This window comes from Adiantum capillus-veneris, chromosome 6 (assembly GCF_014529385.1).
Source record: "Adiantum capillus-veneris isolate H3 chromosome 6, ASM1452938v2, whole genome shotgun sequence".
NCBI classification, from domain to species: domain Eukaryota; kingdom Viridiplantae; phylum Streptophyta; class Polypodiopsida; order Polypodiales; family Pteridaceae; genus Adiantum; species Adiantum capillus-veneris.
Genome location: NC_140936.1, coordinates 53603434 through 53623508, shown reverse-complemented (window position 1 = coordinate 53623508; position 20075 = coordinate 53603434). Strand labels below are relative to the sequence as shown.

At 43.1% G+C, this 20075-nt stretch overlaps 1 protein-coding gene across 4 annotated transcripts in view; it reads right to left on the bottom strand.

Moving 5' to 3' along the window:
* The window catches only part of LOC147455516 (uncharacterized), a 31962-nt gene that overhangs the window by 8772 nt on the left and 3115 nt on the right, over positions 1-20075 (bottom strand). For 2 of the 4 annotated variants that reach the window (XR_015188377.1, XM_086514281.1), the window contains exon 2: positions 9859-10091. Coding sequence is in view for 3 of the 4 variants with exons in the window: in XM_086514281.1 (XP_086370407.1) it covers positions 9859-10091 (233 nt within the window). In the remaining variant the exon portion in view is untranslated. Of the gene's footprint in view, positions 1-8561; positions 8773-9858; positions 10092-20075 lie in introns of those variants that run through there. The other 2 variants (XM_086514282.1, XM_086514283.1) reach the window with 2 other exon arrangements.

The following is a 20075-nucleotide window of genomic DNA, read 5'->3' as shown; positions in this document are numbered from 1 at the left end:
GATCCACGTTCTTCTTCCTTTCTTTAAAGGCCCTGAGTATTGCCTTCTAGAAATCCTTTGAAGCTCTCCAATGCCGAATTTCTTAGTCACGGCTTCCTTGTGCAATTTCTTTGTATCTACTTAATTCTCTTGCTTAAGTTTGAAAACCAATTTCAACTTATTTAAGCTCTTCAACGACCAATTTTGGATAACCTTTCTTCAAAAATCTTCAATTTCCTCTGCTTTCTTTGACTCTTGCTCTCTCTCGCCTTCGTAGCCACAAGGCTTAAGACAAGCCTAATTGAGTTCATTTTTACAACAGGAGAAAATATTTCATTGAAGTCAATATCTTTCTTTTGAGAAAAACCTTTTACCACAAGCCTAGACTTGTACCTTTTCTTCCCACCTTCTTCTTCCTTTAGCTTGTACACCCATTTGTTTTGAAGTGCCCGCTTACCTTTAGGCAACTCAACCAACTCCCATGTTTGGTTGCGATGTAGTGAGTCCATCTCCACTTGCATGCTCTTCGTCCATTCTTCTTTGGATTCATGTTGCATAGCTTCTTCATATGATTCCGGCTCTCCAGAATCTAAGATCAAGAGATGGTTGAAGGAAGGAACAAACCTTTCTGGAGGTCTACTTGCTCTTGTAGATCTTCGGGGAATAGGTTGAGGCTCCTCATTTGGTTGACGTTGTTGCACATTGTCACCGTTTGCAGTCCTTGAGTCTTCACCGTCCTCAAGCTCCATGTACTCATCACCTGTTTCTTTTGTTTGTTTTCTTTCCAAGTAATCTTTGTACATATTTTGTTTGTTAAAAATTACATACCTACTCCTTAAGATTTTACCATCTTCAGGATTCCATAGGCGATACCCAAAGTCTCCTTCTCCATAGCCAATGAAGAAACACTTTTTGGACTTTGCATCTAGCTTTGATCTTAGGCTTCTATCTATGTGCATGAAAGCCTCACACCCAAACACTTTGAGAAATGCATAATTCACCGGTTTACCTGTCCATGCCTCTTCTGGAACGCCCCCATCCAATGCCGTTGAGGGTGACCGGTTGATTAAGTACACAAACGTACTTACAGCTTCCGCCCAAAGCTCAAGCGGTAGGCCTGCATGTAGCCGCATGCTTCGTGCTCGCTCAATGATTGTCCTGTTCATCCTTTCCGAAATACCATTTTGCTGAGGTGTCCTTGGGGTTGTCCTTTGCCTCCGAATGCCATTGCTAGCACAAAAGCTTTCAAAAGCTTGGCTGCAATATTCGCCTCCATTGTCGGATCTGAGGCATTTAACCTTGGTACCTATTTCATTCTCCACAAAGGCTTTCCACCTTTGAAATATGGAAAATACATCGGATTTATTCTTCATGACATAAACCCATGTTTTTCTAGTCGCATCGTCTATGAATGTTACATAGTACAATGAGCCACCAAGTGATGGTGTACTTGCAGGACCCCAAACATCAGAATGAACCAACTCAAGTTTTTTATTTTTTCTTTCATTTCCTGATTTTTGAAATTTTACCCTCTTTTGTTTACCATAAACACAATCTTCACAGAACTCTAAGTCCACTTGTTTCAAACCTGGTAGAAGCTTCTTTGTTTGAAGGATTTGCATTCCTTTGGCACTCATATGCCCAAGTCGGTAGTGCCACACCGCACTGTCAACTTCTGTAGTTGCTGCACAAGCTGAAGGTTGCATGCTAACAGTACACAAGTAAAGTGTACCGACTTTTTCACCCTTGGCAACCACCAAAGATCCCTTTGAGATCTTCCACCGTTTGTTTCCGAATGCAATGTTGTGACCTTCATCGTCCAATTGTCCTGTAGAGATCAAATTTTTGCGAAGAGAAGGAACATGCCTAACATCTTTAAGCTTCCATTCATTTTCGTTAGCAGTTTTGACAGAAACTGTACCTTTGCCGACAATCTCACAAGCTTCATCATCTCCCAAGTATACATACCCAAAATTACCTTTGGTGTAGTCTTGGAAATGTTGCTTGTGTGGTGTCGCATGGAATGAAGCCTCGGAATCTACTATCCAGGAATTAGACACATTGTCTAATGAGAGAATTAGAGCATCTTGCTCTACTTTACCTGCCACATTGGCCTCCGATGTTGGCTTGTTGTCTTGAGACTCTGTCTCCTTCTTCTTCTTGGACCAGCAATCCTTCTTGACGTGGCCCTTCTTGCCTCAGTTCCAACATTCAAGAACTGACTTTGTGCGTGACTTGCTCCGCCTTGAGCGATCACGACCCTTTTGGTTTTTGAACCTCTCCTTAAGCCTTGCTCTTGTTTCCACTGATAGTGCAGCACTTGATGATTCTCCTGTGCTTCTCCTTCGCATTTCCTCGCTTAGGAGAACACTCACAACACCATCAAACTTAAGAGTATTTGTGTCAGAGATAGAATTACTTACAGCCATCACAAGGCTGTCCCAACTATCCGGTAGAGATGATAGTATAAGGAGAGCTCGCACTTCGTCATCGAAATTGATTTTCACTGATCGAAGTTGACTTATGTTTGTGTTAAAGTCATTTAGGTGTTCTGCAACTGAACCATTCTCTGCCATCTTTAGATTGAACAAGCGCTTCATAAGAAATACCTTATTGGATGTCGATGGTTTCTCGTAGAAGTCGTCAAGTGACTTCATCAAGTCCTCCGTGGTCTTCATTTCTGAAACATTGAAGGCCACCATTGACGCCAAGCTTAATCGGATTGTTCCCAGTGCCTTTCGATCAATGACAATCCATGCTTCATCTGCCATTGTTGCGGGCTTCTTCGAAAGACCGCCTAGTGACAAATAGAGGTCCTTCTGGTAGAGATAGTCTTCAATCTGCATCTTCCAATGTTGGTAGTTTTTGCCGTTGAACTTCTCAATCTTGAGCTTCCCTTCCTCCGCCATAACTCCCACTCAATTCAAGGAATCCTTTCCTTGAGATAATTTAGTTACGAGCAAACTTTGCTCTGATACCAATTGTTAGGAAATAAGACGTAGCTAAATAGATAATTGAGTAGATTACTTAATGGAGAGAGACAGATTTATATACATGAGATTATAGAGTAGAGAGAGAGTACACACGATATACGTGGTTCACCCAATGTGGGCTACGTCCACGGGAAATCAGCCACTCAATGGCTTTAGTACTTCAAAACAAGAAGTAGTTTACAAAGGGAATATACCTTTAATGGAGCTCCCGCCTTGCTTCACTCTCACCACCTCACACTCACCTTGTTGCATCAACTTCACACTATGAAATGTGTGTAGAAATGGCCTCCTTTTATAGGCCAAAAGGGCTGCCCTCTCTTATGAGAGACAGCCATGTGTAGCCGCCCTTGTGCGAATAAGTCCAAATCGAACCCTCCAATCCGCCCATGTGTGTCCGCCCTTGAGAAGAGTGGTCCGCTTTTGAATTCGGTCACCGGCCATTGAATTCGGCTAGCGGCCACTGTCCACTAACTTCCGACCACTGGCCACCGGCCAACCGACCGGTTGTTTTCCGACCACTTTCCGGCCGCCGTCCGGCTATAATATTCCGGCGAAAAAAAAAAGTCTCGGGGGCCTCCGCCCCCGAGGCCTTTAAAGTTGCCCGTGATTCTTGTCCGTGAAAATTTTGGTTTCCGGTGAGTGATTTTCCTTCACGCACGATGGCTTCTCCTCATAATGGGGGCCTTACAAATGTGCGCTTTTACCACAGAAAATTACAAGGGTAAATCAAGCTCCATACTTAACACTTTTCACATGGCAAGGCCAAAAAGTTTGATTTTTTGAGCCTTTCTTCTTCTTGGTGGTCTTTCACATAGGCAAGACAAGTCACAAGCATGAACCTCCATGCTCAATGCAAGCATCAAGCCATGTCGGATTTTACCGGAGCTTGATGTTCCGCTCAGTCCTTGCAGAATTTCCAGATTTCTGCATATTTTTACACTTGTGACAGTTTTGATTGGCGTTTATGCAACATAATCGTTCGCCGATTACGGAAGCTTTCAATTATCAAGCTTCTTCAAAGCGCTGACAATTCAACCATCTCCACTACAAGATTTCAATCGCCTTGTGAGCCATCGGCGATTTTTTGAAGTTCGCTTTCTACGACGATTGTGCAAGTTCTTTATTTTTCGATAGTCAGGTGCTACGACGCACAAGTGGAGTTAGCAAAGCTCCTATACTTGGCGAGTGCTCTCAACATCAGGTTTTTTTTTTCTGAGTACTTCTTTCACCGCACTGTGTAGCCATGGATTCGGATATCAATATGACATTCGATTTTGAGCAAAGTACTCCTGATCCTACCAATGACGGCTCACGGTCGGATCCTCTCAAGGAGAGTACCCGTGATGCTACGGCAGGAGAAGATACTTACAAATTGCTCGATATTCAAGAATTTCATGCACTTCAGACACGCATGACAGTCATGGATGAAAATTTTAAAGCTTTAAATGAAAATGTTACTAAACTTTTCACATTAGTAATTCAATTAATGTATCAGTAGTCTAAGAGTCTTGCTGACACCTACATGCATGAGCATGTTGGAACACAAGGGCAAGGCCCAATTAATGATACGTTGTATACTCTCACTACCAAAGAGGTGGATGACTTGTTAAAGAACTTTAAATAACCAATTTTTAAGGGCGAAGATCGACATCACAATAAGGATGCAGTGAACATCTTTCTCAGTAAATGGGATGGAATTCACTCCGTACGGGGTACTTCGGATGCAGTCAGAGCTCTGCAAACCAGCTTAACTCTGGAAGTCAAGGTCTACAAATGGTGGATGTCTCTCAAGGAGAAGAACATCATACCACAGAGTTGGGTAACCTTTGAAGCAATGTTTAGCAAGGAATTTTTGCCTACAAACGAGGCCGATTGGAATTGGACGGCTTGGGACACATGTTCCATGCGCCAATACCCATCACTCCTTGAATATATCTCTCACTATCGAGACGTTATCCTCAAGTTGGAAGGCTTGGAAACCTTTCAACAAGTACGAGGGTGCATACGAGGTCTGACACCAGAGCTTAAGGAGTATGTCAAGACCCAAGACCCTAAAACACTAGAGAAAGCCATAGTGAAAGCACATATTCATGATGACCCTGATGAGAAGAAAACACATAATAGTAACATGCCTGCTAGTATACATGGTAATACACGCACTCAGTACAGGCACAATAAAAGAAAATTTCTAGTTGCTACTTCAGATGCATCTAAAAAACCGAAGGGGTCTAGGGGTCCTCTCTCTCCTGAGGATTTTGATAAAGCCAAGAAAGAGAAGTTATGTTTTCAATGTTTAGGAAGAGGCCATGGAAAAAAGGATTGTCCCAAGGGGAAATCTGCTGCTCAGGGGAAGGAGAAAGTAGTGCACACGGTGCAACTACTACCTCTTGAGTCTTCCTCAAAATTCTCCACAGTGGAAGTAACACACATTGAGGTGGTGCATGAATGCTGTCTCACAGCTTCTATGTGGCAACAAACCTTTGGACCACATGAGTTAGTACATATGCACGGATATCTGCAAGGGCACAAGGTATGCATCTTGGTAGATGACGGTGCTACTCACAATTTCATCAATTATGGATTGGTGAAAAAGCTCAAACTGCCTCAAACTCAGAGTACCCACCACTACAAGGTAGCAATGATGAATGGACATGATACTGAAATATGGGATACTCAATGTCGAGCTGTTCCATTGGAAGTACAAGGGTACTCTACTTGTTTGGATTTTCAGGTTATGAACATGGAAAGGGCTGATGTGGTTCTTGGTAGGGAGTGGTTGCATAGCCTAGGACCATCACTGAAGCGTAGCTATGAGCACAACAACTTGATGTTTGAATCCCATGGCGCGATGTGTTGTTGTTAGGAGAAAATGATATACCTTCATCACCACTGATTTGTACTGCTGAGCTTATGCATCTCGTTTCTGATAATGAAATAGAACAGGTTTTCTTGTGTTACTCACTCTCTCATTTTCTTTTTAACATTGAGTCTGTTGAACATTTCTCAACGCCGCATGCTTCTCTCTTCTCTATTCCACCAATTGCTAATTCTACACAAGCAAATGTTGCTAATCAATTACAAAAATTATTAAAGGAATTTCAAGATGTGTTTCCTTATGTTGAACAACCATTGTGGTAGTAATTAGGTAACAAAGGAAGTGTGAGTATGGGGTGGAAAGTGGGGGCTTGGCTCGGGTTGCCAATGCCTATGAGAAGGGTGGTTCCGATTGGTCGGGAACTCTCCGTCCCCCATAGTGTTATAAATCGACGCTAGGATTACTCATTGCCCCAAGAGCGGCGAAGCCTCAAGTGTACATGCCTCTGAAACATGGGAAAAAAGGCACTCGGGACTTCTCTCCTCTTGGAAGGTGGGTCTTAGGATCGCTAGATAAGTTAATCACGCTTTCCCTGCGGGGTGGAACTAGATCTCGATGCTAGTAGGTTCGAACTCGACTCACTTTGTGATTAGAGATCGTCCGCTAGATGAACCATAAACCACTTTGTTTGCTTCCGTTGTAGATCTAGTGGCCACCAGGTTTACCATCAGGTCCGTCGTTTGAGGCGACGGGGTGGGGACCTCACATCGAATGTCGACGGCCAGCTCACAGTGCCCATACCTACTCCATCGAAACATTTTGACAAATTTCATTTAATTATTTAAGTTTTCAAGGGGCTAGTTCCCACGCCATGGCTCTGAGTCTTGGGGCTCCTAAGAATCAAACGTCCCAAGGGACTCCTCGCACACAACTGAGAGTAAGAGCCTCTTCCCGCAAGCTAAAGCTACCCAATTTTATGAAGGCCACAAGCCACAAGAACATCTTGACGGCACTGAGTGCTATGACAAAAATGTATACAACACATGTGTATAAAGACACTAACACACAAAGTGCACCATTGTTGGAATGTGCCAAATTTGTGAACATAAACACCATACGCACGAGACTAGACACTACCGACAAAAGCACTGTGCTACCTCACACCATACACTCACAATTTTGTTTTCCCATTTTGTACAAAACATTTTCATTCGCTTTTGCATTCAATCAAAGCACGACCATGGGTTCTAGACACTGCCTGCACAATACGTGTATGGTAAGACCGCCCATGAGCACACACAAGCATCACATTTGACATGTATGTGTACTTTACATCATCGGCCACGAAGTTTTTGTCTTCTACAAACCAGACCAACAACATCAATGAATATCAAAATCTATATCAACATGAAAATGATGAAGAAAGAACGACGGAGACGAAGTCAGAACATCAAGAGGAAGGGACATATATTGGGAGACATTCTCCATCATATTTTAAATAATTTAAAAATCCTTCTGCATAGCATAAATATTGAGGGCTTTTTCCCACGTGGTTTTTTCCTCCGTTGTATATATATTGTGCATTGTATCTTCCTTTGCATTCTGCGTTGGATCAAAACATCGACAACAACAACATCACAATGTGGCAAAACAACAACGACATATTGGCTACTACAACTCCTGGCGAACAAAACAAAGTACAATAATTTTTGCAAATTTGTGTGGGGAAGAAAATCCTCCAACAAACAGCAAACGATATGTGTGCTGTGAGCATTATTTCTCTTGTGTACCTTACCCTCTATTTGTGCAAGGGAGGCTTGTGTGTGCCTACACCCTGATGTTTTGTGTCTCTACACCCTTTGTGTATAGTGGAGGCAACTTTGTGTTCAAGGGGAGACTTGTGAATTATGTGCCTCACCTTAGTGTGTTTTGAGGGGAGGCTTGTCTGAGTGATATGCAACCAAAACCCATATAGGGAAGGATTGTTGGATACGAGGCTTTGTTGCATCTCTTGTGTGAACAACCCCTTCCACCCCATGTGTAAAGCCATGTAAACAGCCTCTTACAACCTTTGTGTAAAAACTAGCCACTTGTACTTGTGCATGGGAAGCCACCTCTTGCGCTCATGTGTCAAAAGACGGTCTATTTGTAAAAGCCTATATAGAAACACATTCTACAGAATAATATCAAACTTTATCATTTGCAACTATAGTTTATATTGTATTGTCGAATAGTTTCTCTCTCAAGCTCTACACTAACCTCTCCAAGCATGCTTATGCCATGAACGACACACTAACCTATCCACCTTAACCCTACAGGTCCAACTGGCCACGTCACCATGTCATGAATCTTCCACATGTGCATATTGCTTGCATTGAAAAACCAAACCTAACCCTCTCCCCGGTTCGAGCCGGATGTTGGGTATTTTGTACGACCCTAAAAACATGGTGCGGCAACGTTGTGCTTAATGTCAAGTGAGCCCTCATTAATGAATCATACACAGCTATCTTTATGAGTTTGTAGAATCCCAAAACATTTCATCTTACATTTTGGCTCAGTTCTCCTAATTACTCATACCGTCTTTACAATCTTTACCTCGCGACAACAACAACACTTCTCCCTCTTTCCCCCTTTGAGATTGGCCTCGAGAGCTAGGACTACCCAAAAAAATGAAGACAACTTTTGGTACACCTCTCAATAAGCTTTATCAAGACACAAAATACATACAAGTTTTTGAGAGAAATTTGACAGAGTCCTCTTTGCACATGCAGCAATTTTTCAAAGTCAATTTTTACACCCGTATAGTTTGGTTTTTTGAAAGCCAATCGGTGCATGACGGAGTGTGCTCTTCCCACGAGCTACAAATATCCGATTTTGTAATCTTCACCCCATGAAGCCGCACCGTTCAAACAAGCGATTTGCTTCAGCAAGCTCTGCACGCCGGCGTGCGCTCTTCCAACGAGCTTCTGAGTTCAAGTTCGGAGACTGCTTCAGCAGAGATTTACGTTTTAATACATCACAATACATTCTATGCCAGGAGAAAAACTACCTGGATCTGCACGTCTAAGCTTTGCTCACTTGAGATGCGGGAGATGCTCTATACATCTCAAAAACTGCACCCCCTCAAAGGAGGAGTCCTCTCTCTTTCTCTCTCAGCTCACGCCGGCATGCACCGCTAGAGAGAGAGAGAGAGAGAGAGAGAGAGAGAGAGAAGTTTTGGACAAATTCCCATAATAATGCCCACATTGTGACTTACCTCAACATTATGAGCTTCTGTGAGGGAGGCACCACATACCTAGCTAGGTACAATTGGGGGTAGGGGACTGCCGGCCGGTGGGGAGGCCGGTGGTCCCCTGCCCCCAATCGTACCTAGCTAGGTATGCGGTGCCTCTCGAGCAGAAGCTCATGATGTTATTCATTGTATGGAAAACACTGGAAAAGACACCGGGCCGGCGGTCCCCTGCCCCCAATCATACCTAGCTAGGTATGCGGTGCCTCTTGAGCAGAAGCTCATGATGTTATTCATTGTATGAAAAACACTGGAAAAGACTCCATTTTCCTACATGAGAAAATTTCTAAATCTTCTTGTGAGCTTGAGTTCAATTATGAGGAGTCCTCATGAGGTTCTGCTGATAACTCAGTCTGTGTCTGGGATGTGAATGCAAGTTCAAAAACACCACGCAGTCTGTGTCTGGGATGTGAATGCAAGTTCAAAAACACCACGGATTGAAGAAAGGAGTGCTAAAGGTTGAGACCCCTGAAAACCCTTCCAACCATGGCAACACCTGCTTATTATACGCTAAAGTTCTCAAAGCCTAAACCTGCAACAAGATGTGTAGAAGCTTAGGTGACATGCTTAGTGTGGTCCCATTGAAATGGGGCAAAGAAATGTCCTGGTTTTCCTGCAGAGCGACTGAGGCTTGCATTTGACATAACCTACTTATGTAGGGATAGCTGATGCAAACGAGAGAGAGAGAGAGAGAGAGAGAGAGAGAGAGAGTTTCGTTGCCAAAGGTATCTGCAAAGCTTTAGTTCGGAGCGAGGTATAAAATGAAGGTTGTGGCCGCGTACCTGCTACTGCTGCTGGGCGGCAAGGCAGCTCCAGTCCATGAAGACATCAGGTCCATTCTTGGCTCTGTTGGAGATGAGGTTGATGACGATAAACTTGACCTCTTTTTCAAGGAGTTTGGAGGCAAGGGCGCTGGGAAAGGTTTGCAGCTGATGGTGGATGTAATATATTGCAGTTGCTGCTTCCAGCAGCGGTGGCGGTGGCGGTGGCGGTGGCGGTGGTTATGCTGCTCCTGCTGCAGAAGAGAAGAAGGAAGATCAGTGGAGAGAAGAGAAGGAGAAGGAATCTGATTATGACGCGCGCTTCAGTCTGTTCGACTAAATGGTCGTTCTTGTGGTTTGACAACTGGAATCCTCATCATGGTTAGCCCCTGCTGGTCGTCCTCTTCAGCGATTTTCTCAGCCTCCCTTGGGCGAGCGGCCGCCCAGTGGTAGGGACGCCAATAAATAGCTATGCTCCAACCATCCCTTGCTTGTGACACTCCAGCTGAACCTGCGACAGTCTGCCTCCCACTCTCTAGCCCTGGCCTGAGCGAGATTGCGCCTTCTGCCTCCTACCCTCCAGCCCCCAACTCTCTGAAACTGCGACAGTCTAGCCACGAAGCACTGCCTTGAAGCGAGCCTTGCTGCGACACTCTCGCCATGAAGTACTTCACCCTTCGGGCTTGAAGTGAGCCTTGAGCTCTAACAACAGCCACGAGTCCCACCATAAGAAGACTCTATGCAACAGTCTCGAGTCCAACTTAGGAAACGACTCTTTCTCTCTCTCTAACAGCCCCGAGTCCCACCAAGCACACAAGCATGGCCACTCGGGCTTCGTCCCACAGCAAACTCACTTCGCCATGTTCGTGGCATCACCCCCAAAGATAGACAACACTGTCCGCCTCCAAATGAAGTTGAAAGACTCTGCAAGGAGAACGACGAGCTGAAACAGAGAATTGTTTCCATTGAGGCTCGGCTCACCACAATGGAGAACGGCAAGAAGGAGGCGACAGAACAGATGGAAGCTCAACAAAACAAAGGCAAAAGTGGAAACCACGCTCACAAAGGTTGTCAAGAATCAAGTGCAACGTGTGGCATCCACGCTACGTGAATGGCAAAGACAAGAGGATATTGTCCTCAATGTTCGCATTGGCGGGCTTCCAAGCGATTGGAAAGGGAGAGGGACCTCAAGTTCCTCGAGTCCCTTGCTTGCATCCAAGCAACAACCCAAATGACACAATGGGATCTAGCAGCAATTACCTCTCTTACATATGAGCATCGCACCAACCATGCAATCCTTACTTTCAAGACCAAGGCAGACCGAATCAAACTCCCTGAGCTATCGAGGCTTCTCAAGGACACTAAAATTTGGTTTGAAGAAGACCTCACACCCACCCAACTCAAACAGAAGAAGGTAGAGTTACAAAAGATGCAAGAAGCACGCACGCCAGGAAAATGGGCAGTTTACCGAGGAGGCAAAGCCATTATTCAGGAGTTTCAAACTCTCAAACCGGCTTCCTCCTTACCCACCCCCCCTTATCGACCCCTCTTCGGGTTTTCATATTCTCTCCTCTTTTTTCCCACACCTTTTTGGACCCTCAGTCCTTAACTGAGATGTATCTGACAATCCTCAATCCTTTGCAATGTTTTATTTGGGGTCCCATAGGTCATATCTGACCTCCGTGGACGATAAACTAATCTCTCTCTCTCTCTCTCTCTCTCTCTCTAGCTTCAGTTAGGAGAGGGAAGAAGCTTGAGGAAAATAGGAGTTGATAGTATAAAGAAAAAAACCTCAAAAAATAGTCCTTGCCCCAGATGTTACCTTGAGTTTTGCACTACTAAGCAGAGGCCTCATGCACAAGCAAGGCCAACAAAATTACAAATGAGTATGCCATGGACTCCACCCCCATCCTTCTTCTTCTTCTGTGTTGTTGATGATCTCTTTATTAATGAACTTCCATTTCAAGAATCTTGCTCTGTTTTTGGTTTGCTCGGAACTTTTCGCTCGGGGTCTGGTAGGACTCGATTTAAAGGTATGCTTTCACACACCGACATAGAGCAACCTTATTCCTTTTTGCTCACCTTTTGGGAAATTTGGGACACTTCTCGCATATACATATAAAACCCTTTGGCCCTAGGGTCATAGAATGCACATAAAATCTCCATGACTCGTTTACAAAGCTTGATGAGTTTACCCTCCTAAGGCAATACGGGTATCCTTTGTTGCATTTACATAGAGCACATTATGGCCCTAGGGCCATAGGATTTTCTTTTTTTAAGTTTCTTGCTCAATGACATAAACAACAAAGCAACCTATGGCCATAAGATGGTCAATGTACAAGTACAAATCTCTATTGACACACATGCCATGTAATACGATACTTTATGATGGTTTTTTTAACAAATATTTGTTGAAACCTTCTTGCAGGAATGGGTTTTTATCATAATTATATAGTATGCATGTTTGTAACCCCACAAAATGTTATTGGGAATGTATGTGAAATGGACCCAACTGCATATTGTTATAATATGCTTATTGGGGAAGGCAATGTATTGGTGTCAATTGATTTGTGTTTTGAAAAGAAAGAACTCGTTCCATTTCCAACAATTGATGCATTGACAATGGGAGATGCTTTTCACAGTATTGGGAAATGGAGTATTGGGTTGCTATAGCATATGAATGAGATGGAGTACGCAGGGGTTTCTATGGTTAAGGTTGACAAAGCAAGGGGAGCATTGGAGGCACAATATGATGGAATGAGCTACAGGGAGGTTTGGAAGGATAAGAGGGTTCAACTATGGGATGAAAGCAAAACACATGTAGTAGCCAAAGAGGTTGTTATGTATGTGTGTCCATTTCATTTTGTAAACTTTGGCAAGTTAGGTGAAGCTAACATCAATACCGGTATTGAAACATCCTATGCTAGTGAGGCTACTATTTTTGGAGAATCTGATGTATGCAGCATCAATCTAGTCTGTTGGCCTATCAAGAAAGTGACAACAATGGAAGAAAATCATTGTTTTTTTATGAGGATTTACATGGGGGACGGTTACGGAGCGAGCTCAACGAAGCGAGCTTTTTTTTTTCATCCCACCACCACTACCTCCCATTGCCGCCCCTTAGCACCCATTGCCACCACCAATTTAGCCCACCACTGGTGGTTAGTGATGCTAACTTACTACCCCCATATGTGCCAACCCTAATCCTACAACCATAGCCCATTCCCGCCTCTCCCTCCAGTGGATTAGCCAAGAACCTCCTCCTCCTTCTTTGTGTGTGTGTCAGCCCCTACCCTCTCCCCCCCCCCCCCCCTCTCTCTCTCTCCTTTCTCCCCTCACCCCTTCTCTCTCTATCAGCTCCTTCCCTTCCCTGCCTCTCTCTCTCTCTCTCTCTCTCTCTCTCTCTCTCTCTCTCAATTGGCCCCTTTCCTTCTCTCTCTCCCCCCTCCCCTTCTCATGTTCCCTCGAACCCATCCCCTCTAATGCCCCCTCTCTCTCTCTCTCTCTCTCTCTCTCTCTCTCTCTCTCTCATCCGCCCCTCCCCTCTGGCTTCTCTCTCTCCATCCCTCATCTTTATCTCCCCATACCCTCCCCTTCTCTCTCTCTCTCTCTCTCTCTCTCTCTCTCTCTCTCTCTCATCTGCCCCTCCCCTCTGGCTTCTCTCTCCATCCCTCATCTTTATCTCCCCATACCCTCCCCTTCTCTCTCTCTCTCTCTCTCTCTCTCTCTCTCTCTCTCTCTCTCGTGTGTGTGCGCGTGCGCGCGTGCTAATAGAAAGAGGAAAATGGTATAACCTTTCTATCACCCAAGTGTGGTAGATTGGTTATCCCATTTCCCTCTTGAAGAACAGGTCTTGTGTTTAACTCTCATATCTTTGAGGTCTCTTCGGATATTTTCCTACAATGTTAAAGTCCTCTTCTTCTCGGGTGTGTGTTTGGGTGTGTGTTAATAAAAAGAGGAAAACGGTATAACCTTCCTATCAACCAAGTGTGGCAGATTGGTTATGCCATTTCCCTCTTGAATAACAAGTCTTGAGATCAACTCCCGTCGTTGAGGTCTCTTGGGATAGTTTCCTACGATGTTTAAATCCTCTTCTTCTTCTTCTACTTCTTTCCCTCCCTCCATATCTTCCCCCCCCCCCCCCCCCCCCCCCCTTCTCTCTCTCTCTCTCTCTCTCTCTCTCTCTCTCTCTCTCTCACACACACACACACACACACACACACATGGATAGATTACCCCCTTTCCATGTGACTGGACACACCCTCCTTGTATCTCACACCGACCGAGATCACTCAGCTCATCAGAGAGGACTTGATTCAGTTAGACACTAGGAGGACATGGATACAGACTATGGTTGTGCATGGCACAAAGAGGGCTTTCTACAGAGAGCATCTCCTTGAGCTTACAGAGGATGGTTTTGTGACCAGACCCGCCCGATTAAACATTCATCTATCCCATGGATTACGATGTGTTATTGGAGAGATGCGCACATCATCACATCAGTTAGAGATTGAGGTTGGAAAATTTAGAGGAGTACCATCAGAGGCTAGGGTTGAGAGAGAGCGAGGTGTGGCGGGGAGAGAGAGAGAGAGAGGGGGGGATACCTCCTTCTTCTTTTTTTAAAAAGAGGGAACAGAGGGGGAGAAGGGGGTTCTTTAGGAAAAAAAGAAAAAAAAACCCAAGCCCAAGCAATAGCGAAAAAGAAAAAAAAAACCCAAGCCGGCTTGTTTTTTTTTTTCTTCTTTTCCTAAAGCACCCCCTTCCCCCCTCTCTTTCCCTCTTTTAAAGAAGAAGAAAAAAAAGAAGGCATCCCCCTTGCCCCCCCCCCCCCCCCCCCCCCCCTTCTCCTCTCTCTCCCTCTCACAATTTCTGACCCCCCCCCCCCCCATCTCTCTCTCTCTCTCTCTCTCTCTCTCTCTCTCTCTTTGCCACGCCTCGCTCTCTCTCAACCCTAGCCTCTGTTGGTACTCCTCTAAATCTGCCAGCCTCAATCTCTATTGATGTGATGATGGGTGCATCTGTTGAATAACACATTGTAATCCATTAGGAGATTTCGGAGGTCTTTTGGAGAGCCTTTTGGAAGAGAGAGGAAAATAAGCTCCTCCAATGAGAGAAGAGCCTACGTTACGTAGAAATATAGATTGATATTAACAAAAATATAAAAGGTGTCACTGTCCTCATTTAAAAATCTAGTGGTCCTTGAAGATGATCACTCTCTTCCATTTAATGCGAGCACCTTTTTTAGAAGGTAGATGCGGTGCATTTGATATGGCTTACGTCATCACTAGAACTTAAAAAGTCACAAAACTATCAAGTGGTGGAATATTTTGAAACTTTTGATACTGTCAATGTGTCTGGAACGCCCAAATATCCTAGAAATGAATGTCCAATTGCCTCGCTCCGACATCCAAAGAGGCAAAAAATATCAAAAACCCCTAAAAGAATATTTTACTAACGGCACGCGAGGGGGCATTCCAAAATTTTGGAATGCCTCCTCGCGCGCCGTTAGTAAAAAGCCCCCTTTTTCCTCTTTGTAGGGAGTTTTTTGAGAGAAAAATGTCAAAAAACCTCTAAAAGGGGCTTTTTTGAAAGATAAGTATCCAAAAATCACTAAAAGGAGCTTTGTACTAACGGCACGCAGAGGGGCATTCTAGAATTTTAGAATGCCTCCTTCCGCGCCTTAAGTAAAAAGCCTTTCGGAGGGAACTGAACCTTGGTCATGCTGTAGCTTGTCTACGGACACATAGAGTTGGATGTGTCACGTGACAGAGAGAGAAATGTAAATGTAATATTAATGTCTTCAAAAGGCCAAAATGACCTATGAGACCAAAAGGTTACATGTGGTGAATCTAATATCAGGTCTGGGTACAAAAAGTACAAAGAACTGAAAAGAAAATAGTGGGTAGGGGTGGGGTGAAAGCTGATACAAAGGGAAGACAAAGGGTGAGCTGATACAATGGAGCTCTTTGACAGTCGAGGCATCATATACATATACATCAGTACCTGGGATGGCTCCTATGTCGCGCCAGTATGGTATGGATCCTCTATCGCAGTCTGCGTCGATATCAAGAGGGCCCTCTCATCCGTGGGCGAGTGTATAATTGTCATGATTTACTTTCGTCAATTACTTTTGTCAATTTTGTATCTTTATTCTGCAAACAATACTATGCATGATGGAGTTAATGGTTATATTGTCTTGTGGGTGACCACTTTGGATCTATACCTTGCACTTTCTTTCAAAGGTGAATCTGGGCTTATCTTGGATTCATTTAGGTTTACTCTATTCTAAAAACATTCAATATGGTTGATGGGTGACAAGGTATTCAATACCCTGCCACCCAAAAAAATTTACTCTCGAGCGCTATAAGCGTCTCTATATGAGGTTCTGCTACATCGCTATAATTGTCGCTATAGAAGGACTGTAACAGACACTATAAATATCGCTATATAGTGATGCTTATAGCGATACTGTTAACGATGGTCTTAGCGACGTCGGAGAGTATAAAAACCCTATGTATTTTCGTCTCTAAAAGTGTCACAAGTGCACATAACCTCTTGTAGTGAAACCCTTTTGAAGCACCACAAATCCAACAAGAGTAGTCTCCCAGGGAATTTACTGGTCGTCGCCCACCCAAGAGACTATGTCACATAAGAGCAAAACCCTGTCAAAGCACGATTTACAACACACACCGACCAATGCATATGAAGAGAAGGGCCTCCCATTTCAAAATTTAACATCACAAACCCACAAATTCAACATCAATTCCACAATTCATAGATACATGCCCTCCCAATATGTCTACACACAATTTGCCACTAAGCTGCCATAACCCTAACCGTGCAGAGAACTAGTCGTAACCTGAAGAGCACAACTCCAATTGGGGTACTTTAAATCTTGAGAGAAATCTTGAAAAATGACTGGCAAAAAAGCTGAAGGTGACAAAAATTGAAACTACAAGCCGGTATATACAAAATTGATGCGAACAAGAAGCTGTCCCAACACAACTACACGTAGAGTAGACAAGGCGAGGGCAAAAACTACAACAGAAACCATCAAGGAGGCACAACGAGCTCAAACTTGAAATTTTTTGGAATTTAGATGAACTTTTTTAAGTTTGTACACAAATTTAAGTTATATATAAGTCTCCCTTCATAAACTCAGTCACAGGCACTTACAACAACCCAACAGCTGGTGCTATACTAGTGACTTTCCATGCATGTACATGTGCTTACTAAAGAAAAAAAACCCACAAAAAGAAAGCCCACACACACTTTTGACATCGAGCGTCATGTCTGTATGTACAAAATTACAAAAAATGAGGTATCAAAAATACATCCAACAACGTACAAGGGTAGAAACCCTGTACAACCTAATTGCCTTGAAAATGATTGTTTGTGCATATACAAGATGATATGATATGGTTGTACTCATGTATTGTGTTTCTCATGATACCATTGATACAAGATTAAGATCACCTACATCACTTAACCTTACATGAAAGGATCAATTATATAGTTCTTTGTGGGATTAAGGAAGTTACTTAGATCTTCTTTATTTTATTAGGCTTATCTACATGGTTAGTGCATCGGGGGATGATTAACCTACACAGCTAACCCATCAGAGATCTTGTCTTGGCTTGGCCTAAAAACCTAGTGTGGCACCAAAGAGAAGTGGCATCAAAACTGGTATGGTTGGTATTGATATCCTACCACCTACTAGTATTTGGAAATCTTTTAGAGCTCAAGTTCATGGAGGGAGGAAATGCAACCTCGATTTATGTTCGACTCATGTAAGTTAGAGGTGTTCTCACTTTCAACGAAGTGAAATTCTCTTAAATGTAGTAAGAGAAGATATAGATGGTGGGCCGGATGATCCCACATAGGGCCTGGTGCTTCTACTTAGTCATTTATTGTTTTAAAAGTTATAGTATATCCAAATTTTGATAGCTCCTGTTTTATTTGGATGGGACATTTAAAGATTCTCTTTTGTGTTTCTCCTTTGTCATCTATGTCTCTCTCTCTCTCTCTCTCTCTCTCTCTCTCTCTCTCTCTCTCTCTCTCTCTCTCTCTCTTCCCACAATGTGATGTACAAAAACTTGGTCATTTTCTTGAGTACGCATTCATTCATACATATTCAGGGGTAGCACTAGCTGCTAGGTACTTTGGATGTAGTCAAATCATGGATAAAAAGGCCATGCTGGATCAAGTACTCCTCCCCTATGTTACTGATAATGCACTCTGATGTATATTAAAATTGTTGTAAAAGTGTGAATTGTGTAATTCTTAGATGAACTCCTGGGGAGGGGTATCTCTCATTTGGCATCAAAGTATAAGGTTATAGGGATACCCTGAAGCTTGCGGGTTAGTTATGCATTATGTACGCATTCATGAATGTTATTTGGAAAATAATATACTATATTCATGAGTGCCAATGAGTGACATTGATTGGTGATAATCCTTGCTTGATTTGTCTTTTTTGCAAACCTTGAATGGCCCTTATGAGTACCCTTGGTTGCTCTACAACCTTCACTTCAACCTTTGGCTCGACATTGATTCCAAGTTGATGAAGACACTCTTTATTCTTTGCAATTTCAGCTTCCTCCTCAAAGGTCTTTGGTTGCTTAAGCTCCACCTTCAAGTGTAGATTACTCTTGAAACTTGTAGGGCACCTATCATTCTTTAACATGGTTGGAGGAATTTCAACCCCCAAAGATGTACACCACTTTGTCCACGTATTGAATGCCTTCACAAATTCTTCTACGGTCTGGCCTTCACCTTGTACCAAGCCTTGAATCTTTCAACTAGTTGTATATGGATACATGTTCCATGTATCATAATAAAATGTACATGTAATGTTACATGTAGACCATTGTTTTGATGATTGAGTTGGTTAGGGTCCTTAAATAGTTGTTTAGTTTTTTGTAGACATTCATATTTATCTCTAGGGTTAAGGGGCCAATAAGGAGATGATCTCCACACAGATGTGCATATGTAGATGGTGCAAGATTTGTGTTCAAAACTAGACCTGCGTTGTCCAAGAGTTAGTGGAGGGGGATGTCTCTAATCCTTGCAACATACCATTTTGCATTGGGACTCATGCTAAACTATCATGAATTAATTCTATAGCAACTCTAACAGCACAACCAATGACACTGGGAAGCCCTCATCGTTGCACAGAGTGAGCCCTCAAACTCCATCTCAAGCGGAGGAAAGAACATTCTTGAAGCACACAATGCAAAGGGTAATTATATTAGAACCTTTGACGGAGTTATGCATAAATTTGATCTATTGCACATGTAAGAAAATATGCTCTTGGTATAACCATGAGTTGAATTTGAAGGAAAAAATTGCATGCCACCAAGTGATCAATGGTGTATGCTCAAGCAATGCGTTAACTTTCAAAGGTTGGTCACAAGAGTCCCACACTACTCAATGTAATTGTTTTCAAAAACATTGTGAGTATTGATTGAAGATTTTTGACTCTGTCACTCTCCATCCTACTCTCTATAGACTCAATCAAGGCAGCTTCAGCATTGGTTGGAATTTTGACCACTCAATGGACGATTGATTTCTACATGGCTATTTTTAATGATGCACATATTCGCACACATGCTACCTAGAAGCCCTATGAGAGATGGTGGAAATAGGATTTATCACTTGGAACTGAAAGAAAAATGCTTTCAAGCTAGCCATGCAAAGATGCATAGGCATTGGAGGCATAAGAGATGCTAGGCCCGCATTTTTGTGACATGGTTTGCAGAAGCTCTCTCAAAGGTATAAAGAAATACAAAGAGCTATACCCAATTCCAAGCAAAACATGCTTGGAGAGGTGGTCATGTCATCGCAGCAGTAAGACTTACAAGAGTAGACCTATACTTGGTCCCTTGGTGCCAAAGAGACCAAATGATTGATCTTGGAATTGTGCTTGCATGATTGGTCATGATTAGGTTATGCCACTTATAAATTAGATTATCTTGAGCTTCTTGCAAATTACTCAAATGAGCAAAATATTTGATTGCACGTGCTCCTGGAGCAAAAACTACATCTTCACTAAAATTAACGCCTAGCCGATTCTTACTTTGTTGATTTTTCAAACATACTTTAATCCTCTTTACAACACTAGATATGGCACTTGTTAATTACAAGTAGTACAAAGTTCATGATTTATGCAGACTCATTAGCATTTTGATCTAAATCATTGTTAAGTACCAAGAGAAATTATCATCAAGAAAGACAAA